Source organism: Ahaetulla prasina, chromosome 8 (genome assembly GCF_028640845.1).
Source record: "Ahaetulla prasina isolate Xishuangbanna chromosome 8, ASM2864084v1, whole genome shotgun sequence".
Lineage (NCBI taxonomy): Eukaryota > Metazoa > Chordata > Lepidosauria > Squamata > Colubridae > Ahaetulla > Ahaetulla prasina.
In genome coordinates this window covers 33,566,490-33,590,542 of record NC_080546.1, presented here as the reverse complement: position 1 = coordinate 33,590,542, position 24,053 = coordinate 33,566,490, and the positions used below count along the sequence as shown (strand labels likewise).

The 24,053-nt window shown below is 36.4% G+C and overlaps 1 protein-coding gene across 1 annotated transcript in view; it reads right to left on the bottom strand.

The window, feature by feature from the left end:
* Positions 1 to 18,522, bottom strand: part of IQCM (IQ motif containing M) — a 32,311-nt gene extending 13,789 nt beyond the window's left edge. Inside the window, exons 1-4 of the mRNA XM_058193141.1 lie at positions 18,514 to 18,522; positions 18,086 to 18,186; positions 16,150 to 16,339; positions 10,056 to 10,190 (exon numbers count right to left, since the gene is read on the bottom strand). Coding sequence (XP_058049124.1) covers positions 10,056 to 10,190; positions 16,150 to 16,339; positions 18,086 to 18,186; positions 18,514 to 18,522 — 435 coding nt within the window. The remainder of the gene's footprint in view (positions 1 to 10,055; positions 10,191 to 16,149; positions 16,340 to 18,085; positions 18,187 to 18,513) is intronic.
* Between the last annotated feature and the right edge of the window lie 5,531 nt (positions 18,523 to 24,053).

Below are 24,053 nucleotides of genomic sequence, written 5' to 3'. Positions count from 1 at the left end.
TGATGGTTGGCTTTTGTTCAGAAACCAAGATGAAAATGGATCATTTACAAGGTCTAACCAAATATTAGCATTAGCCGTAGTTTCCAATAAAACAGAGCAGAGTCAGAAATAAACTGATACAACTTTCATGAAAAAAAAATGCTGGAGATTTGTCAAATCCAGGGCTGATACAACATGGTGCAAAAACAATGCAGAGTAAGGTACCTGAAGATAGAAAAGTAAGGTTAAACAGTAAGCTTCACGAAGGAGTACAATCTAAAGTTAAAGTCGCTTCCAACTCTACCACAAATTTTGGTAAAAATTCCTCAAGAACAATTATATTTGATTACTGTTATACTTGTCACTGTTCCTTAAACTGGTTTTGAGAGTAAATAGCAATAGCAATAGCACTTAGACTTACTGTATATACCACTTCACACTGCTTTACAGCCCTCTCTAAGTGGTTTACAGAGTCAGCATATTGCCCCCAACAATCTGGGTCCTCATTTTATTGACCTTGGAAGGATGGAAGGCTGAGTCAACCTGACTGAGTAAATAACTAAATGAACTGAACAAACTAAAATAGACAAACTTACAGTCCTTTGATAAAGATTATAATTACAACAATAAAAACTAATACAAACTTTAACAATTATATAAAATAATACAACGGTAGAAGAATAAAAAGAAAGAATAGAAAGTACATAAAAGAAGAACCAGAAATAGAAATAGAAATAGAAAAATAGAAAAGATTACAGTAAAGAAAAAAAAATTATCAAGAAGTGATATCCGATCTTCACAAGTATAAAAAAATTTAGTAACTCATCATGTTTTCTTAAATATAGCAAATTATTTCTTTCCATATCCCATCTCTTATCTTATCTCTTATGTTTATACATAGCCATAAAACATTGTCTTATCAGCATCCAAAAAAGTCAATTGCAGGTTAGCAGAAATAACACCATATCTATTTTAACCTTGATCAAATAAACCTACCAGTAGTTTATATTCCTTCTTTTTTCTTCCCACAACTTAATTTTTAGTCCATTCAAGTAATATTGTAAATCTTGATTTCTTTTATTTTTCTTTGTTCCCTGTCATGAGATTCTTCAAAATTCTAAAATACTTCAGCCAATTTCTTTTATATGTCATTTAACATTTTTTCCTGTATCATTGTTGTTTCATTTTTCTCATCAATAAATCCACATTTAATTCATGCTCAATCTTGTCAGGAGAAACATAACATATTTTAGACATAGTATCCAAATAGAGGAAGATATCTCTGTTGACACATTAATTTCTGAGTCCATGTTTCAAAAATCTTTCAATATGTCCAATATTAAAATATTTTGCTTTTTCCTGTACTTGTAAGACAGGTTTATATGTTTTTCTCCCTTAATTCTAATCTTTAGTTCCCTATCGTGTCTGCTTTTTAAAATCTTACCATGTTTTTTTTTTAAATCAGAAGAATTTTCCCATGGAAAGGATTTTTTATAACTTTTTTATTTTATTGAAATCTTATTTCAAATTTATTTGAACTCTTAGTCCATTTATAACTTCCTAAAATCAGTTTTAATCACCCTTTAGCTGTTTATTAAAAAGTAAGCTTTTAAAACCTTCTTTTGCTAAGGACTGAAGAGAAGAGAAATTGTCACATGGTACTGTCACTGTATACAAAGATTTCTAATAACTAAAAAGCCTTTAACAAGCAATTTCTGAAAGTGATTAGAAAAAGTATACAGATGTAATATCCTTTCAAAGGCACAAACTATGATTTGAACAAGATAGCTATTCCTTCGTCTCCCAGAGCAATAAACGTGTCAGAGATTAATATCATATATTATGTTCACAAGGCACAGTCTGGAACAGAGGTGGTATTCAGCAGGTTCTGACCAGTTCTGGAGAACTGGTAGCGGGAAATTCTGAGTAGTACGGAGAACTGGTAAATACCACCTCTGACTGGATCCACCCCCATCTATTCTCTTCTTCCTGAGTCCCAGCTGATCGGGAGGAAATGGGGATTTTGCAGTAACCTTCCTGTGGAGTGGGGAGGGAAGGATGGATACTCATGATCATAAAAAGAATAACAGAATAATAGAAAAGAATAATAAAAGTCAGAAAAGATGCCAGAGGAACTCAGGCCCAACCCCCTACCCAAGTAGGAGATTCTATATTATTTCAGAAAATTGGCTGTCCAATCTCTTTAAAACTTCCTGGGGGCAAGCCATTCCATTGATGGTTCTCACTGTCAGAAAGTTTCTTATTAGTTCTAGGTTGCTTCTCTCCTTGATTAATTTCCCTCAATTGCATCTTGTCCTGCTTCAGAAGCTTTGGAGAATAGGTTGATCTTTTCTTCTTTGTGGCAATCCCTCAAATACTGGAACATTGCTATCAGGTCACCCCTAGTCCTTCTTTTCACTAAAATAAGCATACCCAATTCTTGCAACCATTCTTCATGTTTTTTAGTCTACAGCCCCTTAATCATCTTTGTTACTCTTCTCCACACTCTTTCCAGAGTCTCAACATCTTTTTATATGGTGACAACCAAAACTGGATGCAATAATCCAAGTGTGGTCTTACCATGGCATTATAAATGGTCCTAACACTTCATATTAATTTGATTATATCCCCCTGTTAATACAGTTTATGACTGCACTGGCTTTTTGGTGGCTGCAGCACACTGCTGGCTCATATTTAAGTGGTTTTCCACTAGGACTCCTAGATCCCTCTCATAGTTACTGCTATTGAGCCAGGTTCCACCTATTCTATTCCTGTGCATTTGATTTTTCTTGCCTAAATGTAAAACCTTACCTTTCTCACCATTGATTTTCATTTTGTTAGATAGGGCCCAGAGTTCAGGTTTGTCAAGATCCTTCTGGATCTTGAGCTGATCTTCTGGAGTGTTGTCTATTCCTACCAGCTTGGTGTTGTCTGAAAATCTGATGGGTTCCCCTTCTATCCCCTCATCTAAATGATTTACAAAGACATTTAAGAGTACTGGGCCTAAGACAGAACACTGGGTACCACACTGCTTATTCCTCTACAAGTAGATGTAGTTCCATTAAGGATTACACATTGAGTGGTGGTCTGTCAGCCAGTTATGAATCTGCTGATGATATTGGCTATCCCACATTTTTCTAACTTACCAAGAAGTAGGCTGTGGTCTAGTTTGTCAAATGTCTTACTGAAATCCAAATATACGTCCAGAGCATTTCCAGAGCATTTCGCTGGTCCACTAATTTAGTCACTTTGTCAAAGAATGAAATAAGATTTGTTTGGCATGATTTGTTTTTGACAAACCCATATTGCCTTCTGATTATTTGCAAATCTGTTGCTTGAATATCTTTTCCTGGATCTTGTCAGGTATTAATGTTTGGATTATTGGTCTATAGTTTCATTTTTTCCCCTTTTCTGAAGATGGGAGCCACAACCTTTGGTAGTTCCCCAGTGCTCCAGGAAGTTTGAAAAATATAGTTCAGTGGTTCCAAGATCACGTCTGCCATCTTCTTCAGAATGCTGGAATGTAATCCATCTGGTCCTGGTGAATTAAACTTGTCTAGGCTGGACAGATGTTATCTTACCATTTCCTTGCTTATTTTAATTTGTATTCCTAGTCTGTCTTTTACGAATGTTTTTGGTCAGTTGGGTTATTTTTTCTTTTTGTGTGAAGACAGATGCAAAGAATGAATTAAGCAGCTCTGCTTTCTCCCTGCTGCCCATCACTTCCTTGCCATCTTCTCCCATTAGTGAACTGATTGTTTCCTTGACTTTTTCCTTTCCTTTTTTTTTTTTCCACATTGAAAGAATTATTTTTATATTTTTATATTTGTTGCAAGTCTAAGTACATTCTGAGCCTTAGCTTTCCTTCATCATTGCAGATTCAGACTATATGCTGGTATTTTGCCTTAATTATGTGTCCCTATTTTTTATACTTATTCTTTTTTGTCTTTCAATTTTCAGAGTTCATTATGCAACCATGCTGGTTTCTTCTTGGATTTCTTATTTTTCTTTTTCAATAGCATTGTGCTGGACTGGCTTTTATAATCATATTTTTCAAAGTTTCCCAATCTTCTTCAGTTTAGTGTGTTAGAAGCAGATCATTGTCTAGGAATCAGAAGTTCTCTTAATGGCACCATCTTTTTCCTTTTTATTACTTATTTCTGTTTATTATCTGGAATCATATTTCTGTACAAAAATGATACATTTTCCTTCATAACCACACTTTATATTATTGTTCCTTTGTGTAGTTCATGTTCATTCATATTGAAAATGCAGAGAATAAAATGATATAAATTTTCAAACAGCGCAGAAGGAATCTATTTCCATCTGAGGGAACAGAAGTATCTGGGATCTTATTGCTCTTTTAATGGTTTCCCACAAATAATGCTTAACATGATATTAGATTTGGATGTTCCTGAGCTAATAAAGTTTAGGAATTCCCACTGAGAATATATGAACTTTATGGTAAGTAAGGATATTTTCAAATGGTTATTCTTATGGAAGTGAGTGAAGCCAATTAATAAATTAAGTATATTCTTTAATAATACGTTTGTAACATTAAGCCATAGCTTATGACATCTGTGTTCTACTTTTCCCTCCTTGCCTGTTAATAGTGGGTATGATGACTTATGCATTTGTAAAGATAAAGCAATTCTTGCAGTAAATTCGTAATGCTGATAAGAATGTCTAATTCTATATATTTTCTAAATATTGTTTTTGTTCCGAAACAATATTTCGGAAAGTCTTTGTACTATTGCGGCCCTGCTAATATTCCAAAAAACAATGTCTTAAAAGTTTGTTCACTCCAATTCCTACATCAAGGAAAGGAAGAATGTCTGCTGCTGTAATAGAAAATTATGATATCCAAAATAAAAATCAGCTTTGAAAAAGTTTACTGGAGTTAGACAGAACCAACCATTACATAAAGCCAGATGAAACTCTTTTGACTCTTGGATCTCTCAGATAACACAAAATACACTATTACTCTTCCTTGAAACCCTGATTAAATTGGATGTTTCCAATGCCTATATTTTATATAACATCTGTAACTTTCTTCTCTGAAAGTGTAAAGGAAGATGAATAGTATATAGTAAGTACTTTAGGATTCTAATGATGCCAGATCTGGATTTGAAGGAAAAAGTTCAAAGTGAGTGTAAGCTGCACAACTACAAATATTTTCTATGTGCAGCACCTTTCTATCGAACTTGCCTAACTCTCTGATATATTACCTCTGTGCTTATGACAACAAAGTAACCAACATCCACAAGCTTTTTCAATGGAGCCTAATTGGCTTCATATTGTTATCTTTATTTTTTAAAAGGTGAAGAGTAATGTTTCAAAAAAAAATGGGATGAAACTTAATGTATCAAAATGAAACTCAGCAGGGTTAAGATCATATAAAGTTTAATGCTTCTATCATCCCTGCTGTTCCACGCTCGCCTACAAAAAGCTTGAACTAGTTGCAATAGTAGTCATTCTTTCCAATTATAGTATATGGAGAGATCTTGTTCCAAATTAAATGAGCAGAGATTAACATTAGACCAACAATCAAGAAGCAAACAATACCCATAACAGCAGCAAGATTACTAATAGGACAATACTGGAAGAAAAAAGAAGTACCTACAATAGAAGAATGGATATTGAAAGTTGCCAATTTGGCTGAGATGGCAAAGATATCAGCCTTTTTGAAAGACAATACGCAAGAAAGATACTTAAAGGAATGGGAAAAATGGATTGACTATATTCGAAGTAGATATTAGACTAAGAGTTATCAGACTGTTTTTGAATGATTACGATGTATTATTTTTGATTGTTTTCGGGGGAGGTTAGGAATTGATGATTGTAAGGGTATATTTAAGTTGGGACAAAAATTTTTTAGCATATGTTTGTTTTATTTTTAACTATACCTTGTGCTCGTTCTGGGAAGTCGGGGGGGAGGGGGATTGTGAAGGGAGGGGGGAGGGGAGGGGGGGGAAAGGGGGGGAAAATTTTCTGTAAAACCTTTTGAATAAAAAAAAAAAGAAGCAAACAATACCCCAATCAAGGAACTACCAACTCATTCAAATTAGCTAACAATAAACAACAGCTCAATCAAGGAGCCATTGAGATTACTCCTACACTGACAGAGCAAGCCACTAATATATAAAATGAGAATAAACTCCATTCCTTACTAGCACTGATGATGTTACCTACTTTGGTAATGAAGTGTCTGCAAGAAAATAAGCAAGCTCAGAGAATACCAAAGACCTCACAATTCAACCTTGAGCTGCAAGTATTCTCTTCTATGGAAATCAAATTTCATCTCTCCAAATTGCTTCAGCTGAATCAGTACTTCCTGAATCTTAGGAATCATGGCAGAAGATAGGTTTCCCGTTCCTGCATTCCAAAAGTTTTATTAGAAAATGTAAATCAAATATTTGATGAATACTAAGAGCCTTTGGGATGCTACAATTAACACTACCATTATGACACCAAGAATCAGACTGAAATCTAAAAGTCATTTAAGGTAAAGAGAACTCCGGGAACATTAGCTGCTTTAAAAAGGCAGCAAGGGTGTTATGTGTTATTAAAACATATAAAATGCTTAGGGGTTGTGATATAAACTAACAAAGTCTGCTAGAAATTCATCTCTCTCTCTCTCTCTCTCTCTCTCTCTCCCTCCCTCTCTTTCTCTCTCTCTCTCTCTCTCTCTCTCACACACACACACACACACACTTCAAAAAAGGAAAGGATAGCATAAAGCTGGACTAGAATACAAGGGTCAGAAATGAATGCAGAAACAGCATGATAGTTAGGGAAATGTATCACAATATTTATTAACAAATTTTCAGTGGTTTATTAATTAATTCAGTGGTTTGTTAAAAGAACTACAGCAACAGCCTGAAATGCCAACATCTGAATTATACTATTTCACTCCAGTTTCATAGTATCAGGATTTGTATGAACCCAATTTATGAGTAAATGTGATTGTTCTGTCAAAACTCTAACTTCCATGAACATTAGTATCCATTCTCCATTCCAGGCAAAAGTCTATTTTTCAGAAGAATGTCAAAAATTACAACTTCGCAGTCAATCAAACCAACCAAATTATCAATTGCATATAAGAGACGCTTTGGATAACTTTTCAAAATTATAGTGACTCACATAGAATACTCTTATTTCATGAAAAGAAGCTAAAATGCATTATGTTCGGCAGCCATGTTACCCAATTCATTAGTGTGTATTCTTCACATAATGTACAGTATGCTTGTTGAAATTATTTTAACACTGAACTCTATGGCACTTAAAAATAATGGCAATCAATAGAATTAATTTCTTAGTAAATATAAACAGGATTAAGCTGCTAATCTGATGGATTTCAGTGAAAAACCTATTCTGCTGAAATGAGTAAAAATGGTATAATGGCATTAAAATACCAGCAGAAAATCCTGACTAACATGAACACAAATTAACATTAGGTGAATAAAGCCATTTTCAAGGACCATGGAAGTGTCCCTAGGAGGTCATATGAACCCAGATGACTGAGCTATCTATACTGAAGGGCCCTCTGATGGTCTCTCTCAACCGGAAAGCATGTTCATGTGACAAAATACAGACATTTTGGTATTAAAGATGTTTTAAAATTACACTGAAAATGCATTTACGCACTATACATGTAGTCATTCAAAAAGGCTATGAGAAGCTATTTCTTCATTTTTATATATGCAATATTTATCTCACTCTTCCATTCATTCAGAGCAATAAATAACAACACAAGTAAATAAAAAATGCAAGATTAAAAAAATAGGAAAATAATACTCTTTAATGCTCTCCAAGTTTGTTACCTGCAGACATTGTATTACCTAAGTAATATAGGTAGTTCGGTACCTACGTAATTAGGTTACCTAGTCAGGTAAGGAAAGGTCTACTGTATAAGCAAACCACCAAACTCTGACAGAACCAAGGATTCCACAATTCAACACTGAGCTACATATATTCTATTCTATTAATAATGTAATTAAATTACATACTTTAAAATTATTAACGTTAAATGTTTGGCTAAGGAAAGGTCCCTTAACAGCTCTTCTAAAATGAGACAGAGTACTTGCTAAATGAGATCCTCAAATAAGAGGTTTTGAAAGAATGGAAAAGAATGTCTCTCCTAAGCGTGTGACTATGGGGGGGTATCTCTGCATATATAACCCCCATCCAGAATTAGATTTCACTATTCACTACCTTTTATAGGGTAGATTACTTCAGCTACCCAACTCAAAGTAGTCCTTGCTTTCAAAACAAAGGATAGATAACAATTGCTCTTCCTTGCAGCTTTCTGATTGCCCCAGATAAAGTAAAAAGCATGGTCATCAAAGTTACTTATAGAAGAAGTGCTTGTTCTTTGAGTTTGCGTAGATTACTTAGTTTATAACTGGATGTGATTATTTCAGACCTAGTGGGAAAAAAGCTAAAATTTGTTTTCATTATTTCAGAATGAAAGCAAGGCTTTGTTTTTTCTTGCTTATGCTAAAAAAGTATGTGTTTTTTTTAAATTATTTTATTTATAAAAATTCATTATGAAAATTATATACCAGAGAAATAACAGAAAACCTTTAAAATGAAACTAAACAAAATAATCTATTACCCTAACTTTCTCTCTTTCTCTATTTAGACATATTATTTGGTTTGGATATAAGAGTTGATTGCTCCTACAGCTACAAATGTGGAACCCAAAATTAATTTAATGGGTAATGCACGGTATCTATTTAGACACACATACATATATTAGTCTTTAAGACAAACATATACTTTAATCCTGCTTAATAATGTATTTTTGCTCTTGGATTTCTTACACATTTACAACACTCGCCCCAGAGTAAGTAGATTCATACATAGTTTTCTTTTTATTAGTAACATTATTCCATTTGCACATAAACTGAAGCTATGATCATTTTTATATATCAACCCTCTGTAAGTGTGTAAATAAACAGAAATGTATAAACAAGCACAAAATGCAGTAAATGTGAAATTGAAATAAATGACTAAAAGATTCCACACTTGAAATAGAAGTCTTAAAGGAAACAGAAACACAGAAACACAGCTCCTTGCCTACAGCAGATATTTTGATGCACATTAAGAAAGACTGGGCCAACCTATCTACAAGACAAAAGACCACCAGTTCCAGGGTGATGGGATTAAGACATGGCTCTTCAGGACGTAATAGGATTAGCCCTCTACCCATCTAGCAGCAGGGCTCACTGGATTTCAAAATTTCCTATGGACATTGCATCATTCAGCATGTTTCAACCAAACTTATTTCAGACAACCTCAGCTATGACCCCTGCATAGACCCATAGGAGTGTGAAAGCAGCCAATAGAATACATATTCTTGCACAGGAACAGGAAGCTCAAGTTCAAACCCCAAGAGAGGGTATAAATACCTCTCACTCTCCACTCAATTGGTCAGCTGTCCAGGGCATAAACCCATGTGGTCCTGTTCATCAATAAACCATCTTTTCAATCATCCTCCAGATTTCCTGTGTCTTTCTCCCTACTTGGAACTGAACCAGATGGATATTTCTTCACAACAATAGATTGTAAAGTGTTCTACATTTTATATAAACAGAGGATTGCATAGACATGGAAGGAAATAAATCAGCAACTTCTACTCAAGGTCTCATCAAAAGAAAAGGTGTAACAGTCCCCTTCTGTTTGTGGTACAGGAAAATATGCAAATAAATTTAGGAATGTTTCCAAAATTCTCATATTTTAGCTCTTTTAAGATCTGGATCTTGCTCGTATATGTTTTTATTTTGCACCTCATGTAAGCTGCTCTGATAATGTGTTGAAGAGTAAGATGAAAATATCAAAATGGTAAAAGTTTTAAAAATAACTATGGTGTTTAAGGAGCTGTCACTTGAGTGAGGGTGGTTTTAATCCACAACTTCCTCAAATAAGTAAACTCTAAATACCAAATAAATAAGACACTTTTTATTTATTTGTATTAACTAAAAAATGAAGCAGTCTTTCAAAGTATCATTTGCCTAAAAATACCCTTTGCTATATTTCTACATAATCCATGAACTATTGTACAAATCTCTTACCTTGCAACAGTAGAGTTGTTGCAGTATTAATTTCCTTTTGTGTTGGAAACCGGCCACAGTCTCTGAAAAACTTGGGGAGCTCAATTCTATCCATTTCTTTCCATATTGCTTTCTTTTGAAATATAGTTTCATAAACTAGGAGACAAAATAATATATAGATTGAAAGGCCATTTTTGTTGTTGTATTGGGATTGTTTGAAGTTTTGCATCCAATTTATCATGCCTGCTTTTCTTTATTCTGTCTCTATATCATATCTAAGTAAAAGTGTGTGTGTGTGTGTGTGTGTGTGTGTGCCATATCCTATTGGAAGTATTGATTCTGTAAAAGCAATCTCAAATAGACTGAGACTGAATCATGGTTTCTTCCAAATAAAAATCCTTAATGAGAGAGATATTAAGCCAACTTCAGCACGCAAATGAAAATTGTTCTTCTTGGTAAGTTTTCCTACTACAAATTTACTGTTGTAATAGGAATTCTCAATCTGAAATTTTGTATTGCAAAATTTTGGATTTCCTCAATCAGGAAATCTGAAGTGCAACTGATATTTTGAAACCTATTTGCAAAACAGATAAAATATTTGCTTTTACTATATATAGGGAAAAAAACTTAAGACAGCCACATATGTAATAAATCTTTTTGTGATCTGTACTGCACCCATTTCCATAAATTACAGCCATCTTTATTAAATGGAATCCTTCCATGAATTTCATCAGCATAGCTTCCAGTTTTCTATTAGCATCCATATGTTGGTATCTAATGATAAATATTATCCTCATCTATTTTTGCATAACTGTATTATAGAATTGTTATATATTGTGGGTAATATAATCAAGGACAGTGCTGTATGATTCTATGAAAGATTATTAATTATGTCACGAAAACTATTTCATAATATCTAAATAATATTTAAATGTATTTAATTTTAACTTCTAAAGACATAATAAATAGTTCCTGTGCCATTTAATCCAAATGTACAGTCCACATTTGGTACTTAAACCTTAGGACTTGGCATTGTTAACAAAAGTTCCGAAGATATTCTTTGGACCTGATTGAGCAGAATATGTCTGTTGTTCGTCACAAAATCATGTCCCACCCTTCACAACCCCATGGACAATGTTCCTCCAGCCCTTCCTGTCATCTACCATCCCCCAGAGTCCATTTAAGCGCATGCTGACTGCTTCAGTGACTCCATCCAGCCATCTCATTCTCTGTCGTCCCTTTCTTTTTTTGCCCTCAATTTTCCCAGCATTAGGCTGTTGCCCAGCGAGTCCTTCCTTCTCATTAGGTGGCCAAAGTATTTGAGTTTCACCTTCAGGATCTGGCCTTCTAAAGAGCAGTAGGGTTGATCTCCTCTAGGACTGACCAGTTTGATTGCCTTGCAGTCCAAGGGACTCGCAGGAGTCTTCTTTAGCACGTCTGGAGAAATACATCTATTGTTGTTAGCTGCGTAGTCATGTCCAACCCATCGCGACCCCATGGGCAACATTCCTCTAGGCCTTCCTGTCTTCTACCATCCTCTGGAATCCATTTAAGCTCATGCCTACTGCTACTACTCATTAAATAGTCTAGTGCTTTTTCATGTTTCCATGTGAGCTTGAAAATACATCCTTCTTTAAGGAGTAGAGCCACTGACACCTCAAAAAAGGTGTGGCTGTATAAATGAATAGCAAAAACATGTTATGGTGACATCAGACTTATTCCTAACTGTTTTCAAAATGTGTACAGCTCTGCTAAATGTATCTTGTGAGATCTCTTTTTCTATTGTGAGAGATCTTGATTATTTTACAAGATATATCCACTATCAGTTCTTCAATTGCATGGGCACAACACTTTAGAAAGGTTGTTTGGCATTAGCTTCCACATCAGAGGCATAATGTTTAAACTTATGCTCAGTTATCATTGCAATGAGTTGAGTACGATTTACTAATGTCTCAGAATGTTGCCAAATAGTGCATCAATTCTGAATGAAAACATTGAGACAGAAGTGGATGCTAAATGGTTTTTGCCACTTCTTGTTTGCAATTTGCCATTTTAGCTCTTGTCAGTACTTTCTCCAGGTTATTTTTGGAGTCCAGCTAAAGTTTCTCACACAAGGAAGTACAAGAAGGAGAAAAGGTGAAGAATTTTAGCATTCTTCTTTCTGGTTTGTTTGTTTGCTTGCTTGCTTGCTTTTTGTTACGGATGTCTGAATGTCTCAACTTTTTGGTATTTTATTTAGAGATCTGCACCGAAACACAGAAAGCAACATAAAGTTCTCTGCCAGAACACACAGTTTTGCAACTCAGTGCTCGGAAAAACAGTAATAGCATTTTACCAAGATATATCCTTACTACCCAAAATCTAACAGTTGTCACATGATACAGTTAAATGAAAATGATACAGATTACATTTGGGGCTCCTGCAGGGAAAACGTGTGCTCTATCACTAAACTATGGTGTCTCTCCCAAAAGACCAAATTTATATTACCCTGTTTCCCCCAAAATAAGACATCCCCTGATAATAAGCCCAACCGGGCTTTCGAGCACATGACAATAAAGCCAAGTGCTTATTTCAGGGTTCAAAAAAATATAAGACAGGATCTTATTTTCAGGGAAATACGGTACTAATTTTAGTAAAAAAAGGCACCATCGTTGAGATAATACAAGCAACCTCAACTGAAGATATTGAATAGTTTTTGAAATAGTTAACAGAGATATGGTAAGAATAATCTCAACAGATTATTCTGAAAACTACATACGCATTTTATTGTCAAGCCAGTCTTCCAGTTGTTCAAATATTAGTGGTGTAGTTGTATCCAAGATGCCACAACGCCGTTTAATTCGACTCATCATTCTACGATAATCCTTTATAACAGCTAACATATTTGGTCCATGGTTCTTAGCCTGTAATTACAAATATATATCTATATCTATATCTATATCTATATCTATATCTATATCTATATCTATATATTTGTTTTCTGAGGTTTTCGCGGGTGTTTGTATGTAGGTCTTTGGTTATTCGGGTTTTCTCCCACGTAAAATTGGAAGTGTCTTGGCGACGTTTCGACGAAGTTTCATTCGTCATCTTCAGGCTTCAGCTTCGTGCTTCTGGGAGCAATGTGTGATTGCAGCTGTTTCTTCCTTTTTAACTGCTAGTGGGGGTTTGAACTGATTGGGTGGGAGCTTGGCTGTGCTCTGATTGGATGGGGTTTTTTTGTGCTCTGATTGGATGGGGGTGTGTCCTGTTTTGGTGGGGGCTTGGTTGTGCTCAGATTAGTCTGAGTTGCAGGGGGATTTGAGCTGGTGAGCTGCACTGCTGCTGTTTGGCTTCGTGGTCGTGGTCATGCTACATCTTCATAGTGGGTGTCAGTCTGCTGCATGTATGGATTGGAGGGGTTTGAAATGGCTGATGTTGCAGCTGCGGTCTGGCTTCTGGTCCTTGGTCATGCTTCCTGATCAGTGTGGGTTTGGGTCTGCTTTCTGGGTGGATGTGTGGTGGTGACATCCTGTGTGGACCTCGTGAGTGTGGGTCTGGTGTCATTCCTCGTGTTAGGGACTCGTTTGTCAATAAGGGTGGGTTTCCAAATGGCTGGTAGGCGGGAGGTATCATCTCGTTTGTTCATGCTGTGTGGGCGTTTTTCTATCTCGATGGCTTCTCTGATTATTCTGTTGTTAAAGTGTTCAGTTTTGGCGATAGTTCTGGTCTTTTTAAAGTCAATATCGTGTCCTGTGGCTTTAAGGTGTTGGACCAGGGAAGAAGTTGGTTCCTCTTTTTTGACTGAGTTCTTGTGTTCTTCAATGCGTGCACTTATTCTTCTGTTGGTTTGTCCGATGTATGTGGTGGGGCAGGCGGTGCATGGGATTTCATATACTCCTTGATTTTCTAACTCAATTTTGTCTTTGGGGTTTCTTAGGATGGTGGATATTTTTTGGTTTGTGCAGAATGCTGTCTTGATGTTATGTTTGTGGAGGATCTTGTCTGTGGTGCCTTTTATATACTCATCTGACTAATCTGAGCACAACCAAGCCCCCACCAAAACAGGACACACCCCCATCCAATCAGAGCACAAAAAAAACCCCATCCAATCAGAGCACAGCCAAGCTCCCAGCCAATCAGTTCAAACCCCCACTAGCAGTTAAAAAGGAAGAAACAGCTGCAATCACACATTGCTCCCAGAAGCACGAAGCTGAAGCCTGAAGATGACGAATGAGACTTCGTTGAAACGTCGCCAAGACACTTCCAATTTTACGTGGGAGAAAACCCGAATAACCAAAGACCTACATATATATATATATATATATATATATATATATATATATATATATATATATATATATATATATATACATACATATACATATGCTTGTGTGTATACATACATGTAAAGTAGTATTGGGAGAAACAACATTTACAGGATAAAGAATTATAGGTGCATAAAGTAAGAAAACCTTCCAGAGATTGCCTTAAAACCAAAATAAAAATTCCTTGTAATATTGCATTTTGACACTAGAAACTGAAGGATTTTATGGAAAGGTCAAAGTCTGCCGAAGTTCTATATATGAAAATGTTAAAAATCTGGTAGCAGAAAATACTAGATGTCTATGAGACTCTCAGCCATCCAGGTCATTGTTGTCCCAAAGATGCCTTCTTCTTTTTTTTCTTTTTCTTTTTCTTTTTTCTTTTACAAAAGGCATCTGGACTTTGTTTTTCTTTGAAGTGATCAGAACCCTACACCTCTGGGCTAAAGATCTGCCTACCAGCAAAGACAGAAGAGAAAAAGTACTAAAACAAATCAAGGAAATCCTCAGAACTTGTGGTTATCCTAACTGGGCCTTCATCAAATCCAAAACAAACAAAAAAAATTCCCAGCAGGACCTCCTCCATAAAAGACAAAGGAGAGAACAATAAACAAAGCAATGTTGTCATTCCATAGATCGCAGGAATACCAGAATAGTTCAGGGGGATTTTACACGAACACAAGATACATGCACCCTTTAAACCCAAGAATACACTAAAGCAGAAGCCTGTCCACCCCAAGGATAAAACACCCAGACCCAAACAAGCAATGTAATATCTGCAGTACAATGCAGTGAGACATGTGCATTGGAGAAACAAAACAACCACTTCGCAAACAGTCCTTTCAGCAGTTCCAAGAAGGTTCCACACTATTCAGATGACCCTGATGACATAGATGAACCTTCAAGTTGGGGTGGTATTCACTTACCTTCGCTACCAGTTTGCAAATGTGAGCACACGTGCACACTTTGCTTGCACACACCACCTCCATGCTTGTGCATAGCCTTCTGTGGATGCGCAGAGAGTCAAAAATGGGACGTAATGATATCCAGGCGGGTGGGTGGAGCCTCCCGCAGCCGCCGCTACAGGTTTGCTCAAACTGGATAGAACCGGCTGAATACCCCCACTGTTTCAAGTGGCCTCAACAACTCTTAGAATGAGGGCTAACAACCAAATGGCTGCAAGGAATATAAATCCTTCTATTCTCTATAATTGAGGCAGAATTGAAGAAGCTCTTGGATAAGAAGCAAAATCCCTTCAAGGAAATACAAAGTCCAGTTGCCTTTTGGGGAAAAAAGCATCTTTGGGACAGAAAATACTGGTTTTTCACACACACACACACACACACACACACACACAGAAAGAGAGAGAGGGGGGGGGGAGAGATATGACTACAATGCAAAATTAGCCAGATGATAAAAAGAAGCCAGGAAAATCATAGAATGGTTGAAACAAGATATAGATTGTTGTGTATAACAACTTGATAATAGGTAAAATGAAGTTTGAGACTGTGGACAATATATTTTTGTGCTAAATAGAAAGCTGCCCTTATAATAAACCAGACTATTTGTCCAAATAGCCCAGTATTCTCTAGTAAGGGCTCTAAAAATCTATTGGGCATTCAGATGCAGATAGGGATTATTTCTTGTATAAATCAACTCTGCACCTTTCAAATTTTGAGACTAATGTTATTTTATATAAATCATTACTGTTCAAGCTGGACAAGGTACCAGTTACAGTAATGCAAACATGTCAGAGATATAATCCATTATAATACATCACAATATCTCATATTAATGAAATTCAAATACATTACCTTCAGTTTTATTCTCTTCAGTTTACTACGTTCATACCATCCTTTGAAAAGTTTTTGAATACAGGTGGCAGCTGAATCAATTTTTTCCAGTGTAGGAACTTTTCGGAGTTTCTTAAAAGCTTCAAATATGTCTAAATGTGGTCCAATCCTTTTCACTTTCTCATTAATTATATTAACATGTTTTCGTCTTCTAGGAAAGGGGAGGGGAGGGGAATGGAGGGAGAAAGTTAGGAAGGCTTTGCGTTAAACTAAATGCAGTGGTTAATCAATTGCAACAAACATGGAAACAATAGAAAATTAAACATTTCAATACAAGAGAGTGGAAATGGCTGGAAGTTGGAGAATATGAAGCAATATTGCTATTCAACCTGTGGCTGAAATCCAAAAAGGCACTCAAAACAATGCAGTTTTATTCTCCCATTTTCCTCTCTAATACTAGCAATAGAAAACACAAATGGTTCCAATTGATTTTGGGGTTCAGCACACTGAAATAAAAATTATAAGTATGTTAATGCTTCAGAAGAACACCTGCCATACGGCATAGAAACTGTAAAAGAGAGTTTCACACATTAACTTCACTCATGTGTTTAAACTCACATTTTTTTAAAAGAGCCTCAATTCTTTTTGGTGGATATATGAAGTGTCATAAATTTACTGAGAAAAACAGCAATGTGAGAGTTCAGATAGATTAAGGAATATTGTGTAAAAGAAAAAGATATTTGTAAGGAATATTGAAGTCTGTTTCTGAATAAAATGCATCTGGCTAAAGCAAACAGCAACAGAAATATAACCAAATAATTAATCGATTTAACCTGTTCTTTGGAACAGATAGAAAAAGAGATTATTGAAAGAAAGAAAAGTATATATACATACACACACATTTTCTAGGTCTGAAAGTTCCCTTCAATATCACTTTGGAAGCCATAATGGCAGGGACAAGTTCAAAACAACTTGGACCAAAAACATAATATTACAATTGTTTTCTGCAATTTATCAACATCACTAAACCTATTTATATGACTATTATTATTTTATTATTTTAATTATAATCAAGCTAACCAGTAATGCTTTCATTTACCATCTGTCTTCTTTTATAATTCCAAATGCTTTGTTGAAATGAAACAGAAATAATTGATTTAAGGACAAAATTTCTGGGTTTCAGGGAGTAGGTTATACTGAAAATCTTGGAGGTTCCATTGTTTGGGAACCTTATTCAAACTTTCAATATTTTTCCCACCAGACTGCTAACATTTGCCCAGATTTTATGTTCCAATGAGATCATACTTCTATGTTTTATTGCGTTATTATAAATCCTATTGCATTTACATTTTAATGCTGTACACCATATGAAGATGTTTTGCATTGCAGTGAGAATATAAATATTTTAAATAACTGTATCAACTCAAAATCATAATTAAAAAATAGAAATTCAATTTATACTAATTTTCTTCCAAGCAATCTAATTAAAGTGGATGAAATATGCTTCTGTTATTATCATCCCAAATATTTACCAACTAATGTGAGTTCATGAATAATTCCTCAATAATTTTTATGCTGTATGTAGTCATTCACTTTTTAGTGAATGCTTGTTAATATACACATTCACATATTTAAATAGTATTGTAGAAGAGACCAACTGACAGTAACATTTTCCTGGCGTGTGTTTGTATGCTGTTGTTCTCAATCATGTTTTTCTACTTTGTTTCATTTTAAGATACAGAAAGGAGTTTAACACAGTTGCAGTCTCTCCCCTTTCTTATTCAACCTATATGCCAAAATGATCATGAGGAAGCTAGATCTTGAAGAATCAAAAACTGGGGTCAAGATTGGTGGAAGAAACATCAACAATCTTTGATAGGCTAATGATATAACTTTTCTCTCAGAAACCAGAGAAGGCCTGGAACACCTGATCAAGAAAATCAAAGAAGAAACTTACAGTATAATTTCGATCTCTTTCTGAACATCAAAAAGACCAAGCTCATGACCACTGCAAGGAATGCAAACATCAAAATTATCAATGAAGAAAAATTCACTTTCCTAGAATTGCAGATAGCTCAAAACTATGAATGCAGCACAGAAATAAAACATCAGATTGCCCTGGGTAATTCACCAATGATGACATGAGCCAAATATGAAAAAGACATCAGCCTGGCAATCAGATGTAGGTTATTCTGCTTTATTGTGTTCCCATAGCCACCTATAGTTGTGAAAGCAATACAGGAAGAAAATCAACTCATTTGAGCTGTGGTGATGGAGAAGGCTCCTACATACTCCTTGGACAGTAAAGGTGACTAACAAGCAAGTGCTACAGTGCATAACACCAGACATCACTAGAAGGCAAAATCAAGAAACTGCCTCTCTTACTTTGGCCATGTCTTGCAGGGAAATTCACTGGAGAAAACAATTGTGTTTGGAAGAATTAACGGTAAAAGGAAACGAGGCAATTAAAGAACATGATGGCTGAATACTATCAAAGCTGACCCAATCCAATAGAAAAACTCAAAGAAGATCAGAGATTTTGGAGAGACCTGGCCCATAAAATCGCCACGAATCGGACACGGCTAAATGGATAACATAATCATCATCACTTTGTTTCATTACATGTTTTTCATTGCTTATTACTGTTTATTCTGTATCCGAGTATATACATTAGTTATTTAAATTGGTTAAACAAAAAAATAAAGGTTTTCTGACCTTATCACAAATTACTTTCAAGCTTTGAAATTCTAAGTAATCTTGGAACAATCTATTTCACACCAAAATGTTTCCAATGTAAAACCTTTCTGATATCTATGCTCTATGTGCAGTCTACATTCCATCCAACTCAACAAATAAGCTTTTCTATGGATAGATATTTGCCGATGATACAGTTGTGCTAATATAGTTTTCTTGTACAATAGTTACTATATTTTACTGCTATATTTCTTATTCCACTGGAAAAGCAAATCTTTTTTCCAAATCTTACAACTCATTAACTAGAGCACGGGTGTCAAACTCGCAGCATCACATGACATTTTGCAATGTTTTCCCCTTCGCAGAACTGGGTTGGGTGTGGTATCTGCATGTGCATCTCTCTATCTCTCTATCTATCTTGAATTATACATTTTGATTTATCTATTGCCATTAATTATTTCTGGCTGATACTGAAGTATTTTGTTTGCCCCAGTTATTAAAAAGCTGTTTACCCATCTGCTAACAGGTTAGAAATGATTAAGGGAAATTTATTTTGGCTGTTTTAAAAGCCAAATTGGTTTTGAGTTGAAAATATGTGTCTAAACCAATTGAAGGAGTTGCCAAGTTCAAAATCACATGTATGCTTCTTCTGAACCCAATCCCCTCCCAAGTTAAATTTTCTCAAAGCAAATATTCTATTTCCTTTATCATGTCCAAATTTCTTCTCTGCCTGAATGTAGTTCTTGTATAATGGCAATTTGCTTTTGGCTGAAGTATTAATCTACAGAACCAAGTGCCAACTGCATAATGCACAGTGACCTTGAAGCATAATTTGTTATGTTCACTGATACCATAAGACCCTACTTTTGATGGTATATTCACAGTTTTTTTACCTATGTCTTTTCCTGCCTCTTTCTTTTCTCAAAAGTAACTTCAGGATGATGGACAACAGGGGCAGAACATGAATTTGGATGCATAAGAGGCAACATCATTAGTTCTAGCAGGAATGTTTCCTTTTTTAGTAATGAAACGTCTGCAAGAAAACAGCCAAGTTAAGAGAGCATCAAGGACCCGGCAGTTCAACCCTGAGCTACAAATATTCTCTTTTATGTGTCTCACTTCCCTGCTGCTCATAAGTTTAATAGTCGATACACTAGTTAATGGCTAGCTATAAATATGCTGCCCATTATTCTAAAAAAATGTGAAAGAAAAACCTTCTTGATATGAATGTTATGACTACACATGGAACAAGTTGTCATTTGCTGAGATGTACAGCTATTAAGAGCCAGACAAATGGCATAGAATATTTATATTGTTCTATTAAAGATGGAAGACGGTACCATTTTACTGGAAATTCTAGGAAGCACTAACTTTAGTGATTAAGTATCTTTGAACTTCAGCAGATGAAAGGATTATCACTGAAAGCATATTAATCCATTGAGGATTAGCAGCAAACTGTTAAGAGATCTCAAACAGATAATAGGTGATTTATTTATGAACTGCAGTTGGATAGCAAAAAATGCATATACATTTGTGCTAAATATAATGCAATATTCAGAACAGTAAGACTGAAATAGATAGTGAAGGGATGGGAGAGTCTATGAAACATATGCTATATATCTTTCTTGCTGTTCCTAGATAGTCCAGCCTCTTAAGATCACATGGACTGCCAGATTTTCATAACGTTTGTACATATGGTATCTGTCTCTTCTTGTCCCCTCTTCCAGTGTCCTTTAGCTGAGAATAGAGATTCAATAAAATGTTCCATTGCAAATTTTAAAAAATATAGGGACTTGGCTTCTAATATTATTTTATGATTATGGCCCCCTGTCCTCAATCCTAGCCTTCTTCAATTCAGGGGAATTAAAATACAAGTGCTGAAAGTGAATATTTCACAATTGGCAAACAGATTCTATTCAGACACTTTAAACAAGTAAGTCTCATTCAAAGGTGTTGAGAATATGGTAGGGGTCTGGAGAAGGTCAGTTATCTGGACCAGTTAAAACAAATTTCAGGTCAAGTCATATATAGCAAAATGGCATGGATCATACTTGTAAATGACTCTACCAGCACTCAGAATGGGGATAGTGTAGCCATTCCGGCCTTTTTTGACCTTTCAGCACCTTGTGGTGCTATTGAACTTGATATTCTTCAGGCCAGCTGGGGAAGTTGGGAGTGGGAGCTATGGTTCTTCAGTAGTGCTTCTCTTTCCTACAAGGCCAGTTCCAATCAGTGTTGGTGAGGTATCACAGGGCTCAGCAATTTCCCCACTCCTATTTAACATACACATAAAACCACTGCATGAGATCTTCTGACAGCATGTGGTCAAGTACCAGCAAAATGATACTCAATTATACGTTTTTTCCCTAAGCCATACTAGTGATGTTGTAAAGATGCTTTCCCAGTACCTAGGGGATGTCCTGGTATGAATGGAGGAGAATGACTTCAATCTGACAAGACTGAGTGTCTGTAAGGTTTTGGACACCCTGCACCTAATGATTTTCCATTTTTAACTTTGGCTGGCATTACACTGTCCCAGTTGGTACACAATCTGGGGCTCTTGTGCCCATGGCCCAGTTTAAACACCAGGTGGCAGCCAGTTGCAGCTTTTCCTACATCAGAAGGCACTGCTCTTAATCACTCATGCCTTAGTATCCACTGGTTGTCACCTACAGCTCACAACTCAAACCATTCAACACATTATTACTATAGGTAGTCATTGACTTACCACCATTCATTTAGCGACCATTCAAAGTTACAATGGGACTGAAAAAACTGATTTACAACTGTCACAGCAACCACACATTTACATGATCAAAATTCAGATGCTTGGCAACAGCATAGATTTACAATGGTTGCAGGTTTCCAAGGTCATGTGATCACCATTAGTGACCTTCCCAGCCAGCTTTTGACCAGCAAAGTCAATGTGGGAAGTCAAATTTGCTAACAATGGCAATGTTTCACTTAACAACTGCAATGATTCACTTAGCAAAAATATTTGTAAAACTGGACATCTCACTTATCACCTTGCTTAGCAATTATGGTCCCAATTAAGGCCATATGACAAGGACTACCTGTAAGCTATAACCTATCCTGGATAATGACACTGCATTTTCTCAAGATCAACCTAGCAGGCCCTCAGTTTCATATGTTCAGCCTCCCAACCTGGAGTAGATTTTCATAAACCACAATAGAAAAACAATATAACAATAATACTAACATGGGACTCTGAAACAAAGCCAGATATCTATTTTGCATCAAGTTTACACCAAGAGCATCATCACAGGCCTCAAAAATTTCACATTAAGTTTAGAAGCACTTTTCCATGTTCTTCCCTCATGTGATGTATGCCATCATTTGTCAGCAGTGCCCTCTGAATTTTCTGTAGGACAAACAGATCAAGCTTTGCACAAAATAATTAATGGACAAGTTTGACATCAGGACTCAAAACAAGGTCAAATTCATATTAAAGTATTTTAACATCCCAGGACACCACTACAAATCTCAAAGTAGCTATCTGGAACAAAGAAACTTTACCAGCAAAATTAAATGAGAGGCTGCTGAATTCACATATATCAAAAGCTTTCAACATTGCAGAGGTCTCAGCAAACATAGTGGGTTTTTAAAACATTGCATAATATGCTGGTCTATGACTGTTAGATACTGACAGCCTGATAGTTTTCCCTCTGGTGCGTCATTTGAGTGGGAAGAATACTCAAATGTGATTGGCTGAACTCCCTGACAGCTCCCTATATAAGGGTTGTCTGAAGCCTGTTTCCAGTCTCTTCACTCACCCAATCTAACACTGGCGATGAAGGTGGCATTTGTGAAGGAAACTGAAGCAAAAAGAGCTGACAATGAGGCAGGGAGACGAAAAGGAACGATGGCCATTTTGCACCCCACATTCAAAGAGTATAGAAGTGGCAAGAATGTCTGCGTTCACCCACCTGTGCCCTTCAACCCAACAAAGGAGAAATGGGACACGTACATGACCCAATTCGAGTGCTTCATGGAAGCAAATGATCTCCTTGGATTATCCGACAACCGGAAAGGGGCCCTATTTCTCAGCCATTGTGGTCATGACGTATTCAACACAGCAGAATCCCTGTCCGAACCAACTCCGGTGCAATTGGTTCAATGGCAAGTGCTTCAGAATGTGCTGAAGACCCACTATACTCTGGCACCGTCCAAAATAGTGAGATGCTATGAGTTCCAGCACAGAATGCAGAAGGACAGAAAGTCCATCAACAAATATATTGCAGCACTTCGAAAGGCCACTGCCCACTGTGAATTTAGGCACTTGAATGATATCCTTTTGGATCAACTCATTTGCAGAATACAAGACCTCCACCTACAAAGAAGGCTATTTGCCAAAACCAATCTGACTCTGCAGGCCGCCTTAGACAAAGAAAGGGTTACCGAATCATCTAACAAAGTAGATGAATCACTCCAAAAACTTACTACAGCCCCAGCAGCCCCAATAGCCAAGCTTGCAGCCATGGTGCACAAGGAGCACCAGCAGGACGAAGAGTCTGCAGATAGTGAGGAAGATGCGAATGGAAGGGGCATTTGGCGAGAGTGTGCTGGGCAAACCTGCCCCTCAACTACAATGCTACCCCTGAGGCCACCCTGACGGGGACACCCAAACAACTGAGGTGTGACAAGTGGAAGCCAAGGTGCACTAGCAAGGGCTCTAGAAACCAAACAGACCAGAATCGGCCAAGCAAGCACCCCCTCTCAAAAGAAACTAAATGTAACTATCTTAATAGAGGGGTCCCCTTGCGAGATGGAGATAGACACTGGGTCATCAGTAAAAGTAATATCCTGGAAAGTGGTTCCGAGACTCCAGAAGCGACAATTGAGCCACCAACAACTGAGCGACTATCAAGGGAATTTAATTCCTGTGCTGGGCTGCAGAACGTTCAACGTGAAATTCAACAAGTTCCAGGGATAGCTGTCATTAACAGTGGTCAGCAGAAACCTCCCGAGCCTGCTCGGCGTAGACTAGTTCAGATCCCTCGGTTTGGGGGTAACTGGCATCAACACTATCGCCAGCGCTGCTGCAGATGATCTGATCTGGGAATTCCAGGATGTGTTCAACCCAGAACTTATTTATTTTATTTATTTATTTATTTATTTATTTAAATTTTTATACCGCCCTTCTCCCGAAGGACTCAGGGCGGTTCACAGCCTGATAAAAAATACAAAATAATACAATATAAATACGATTA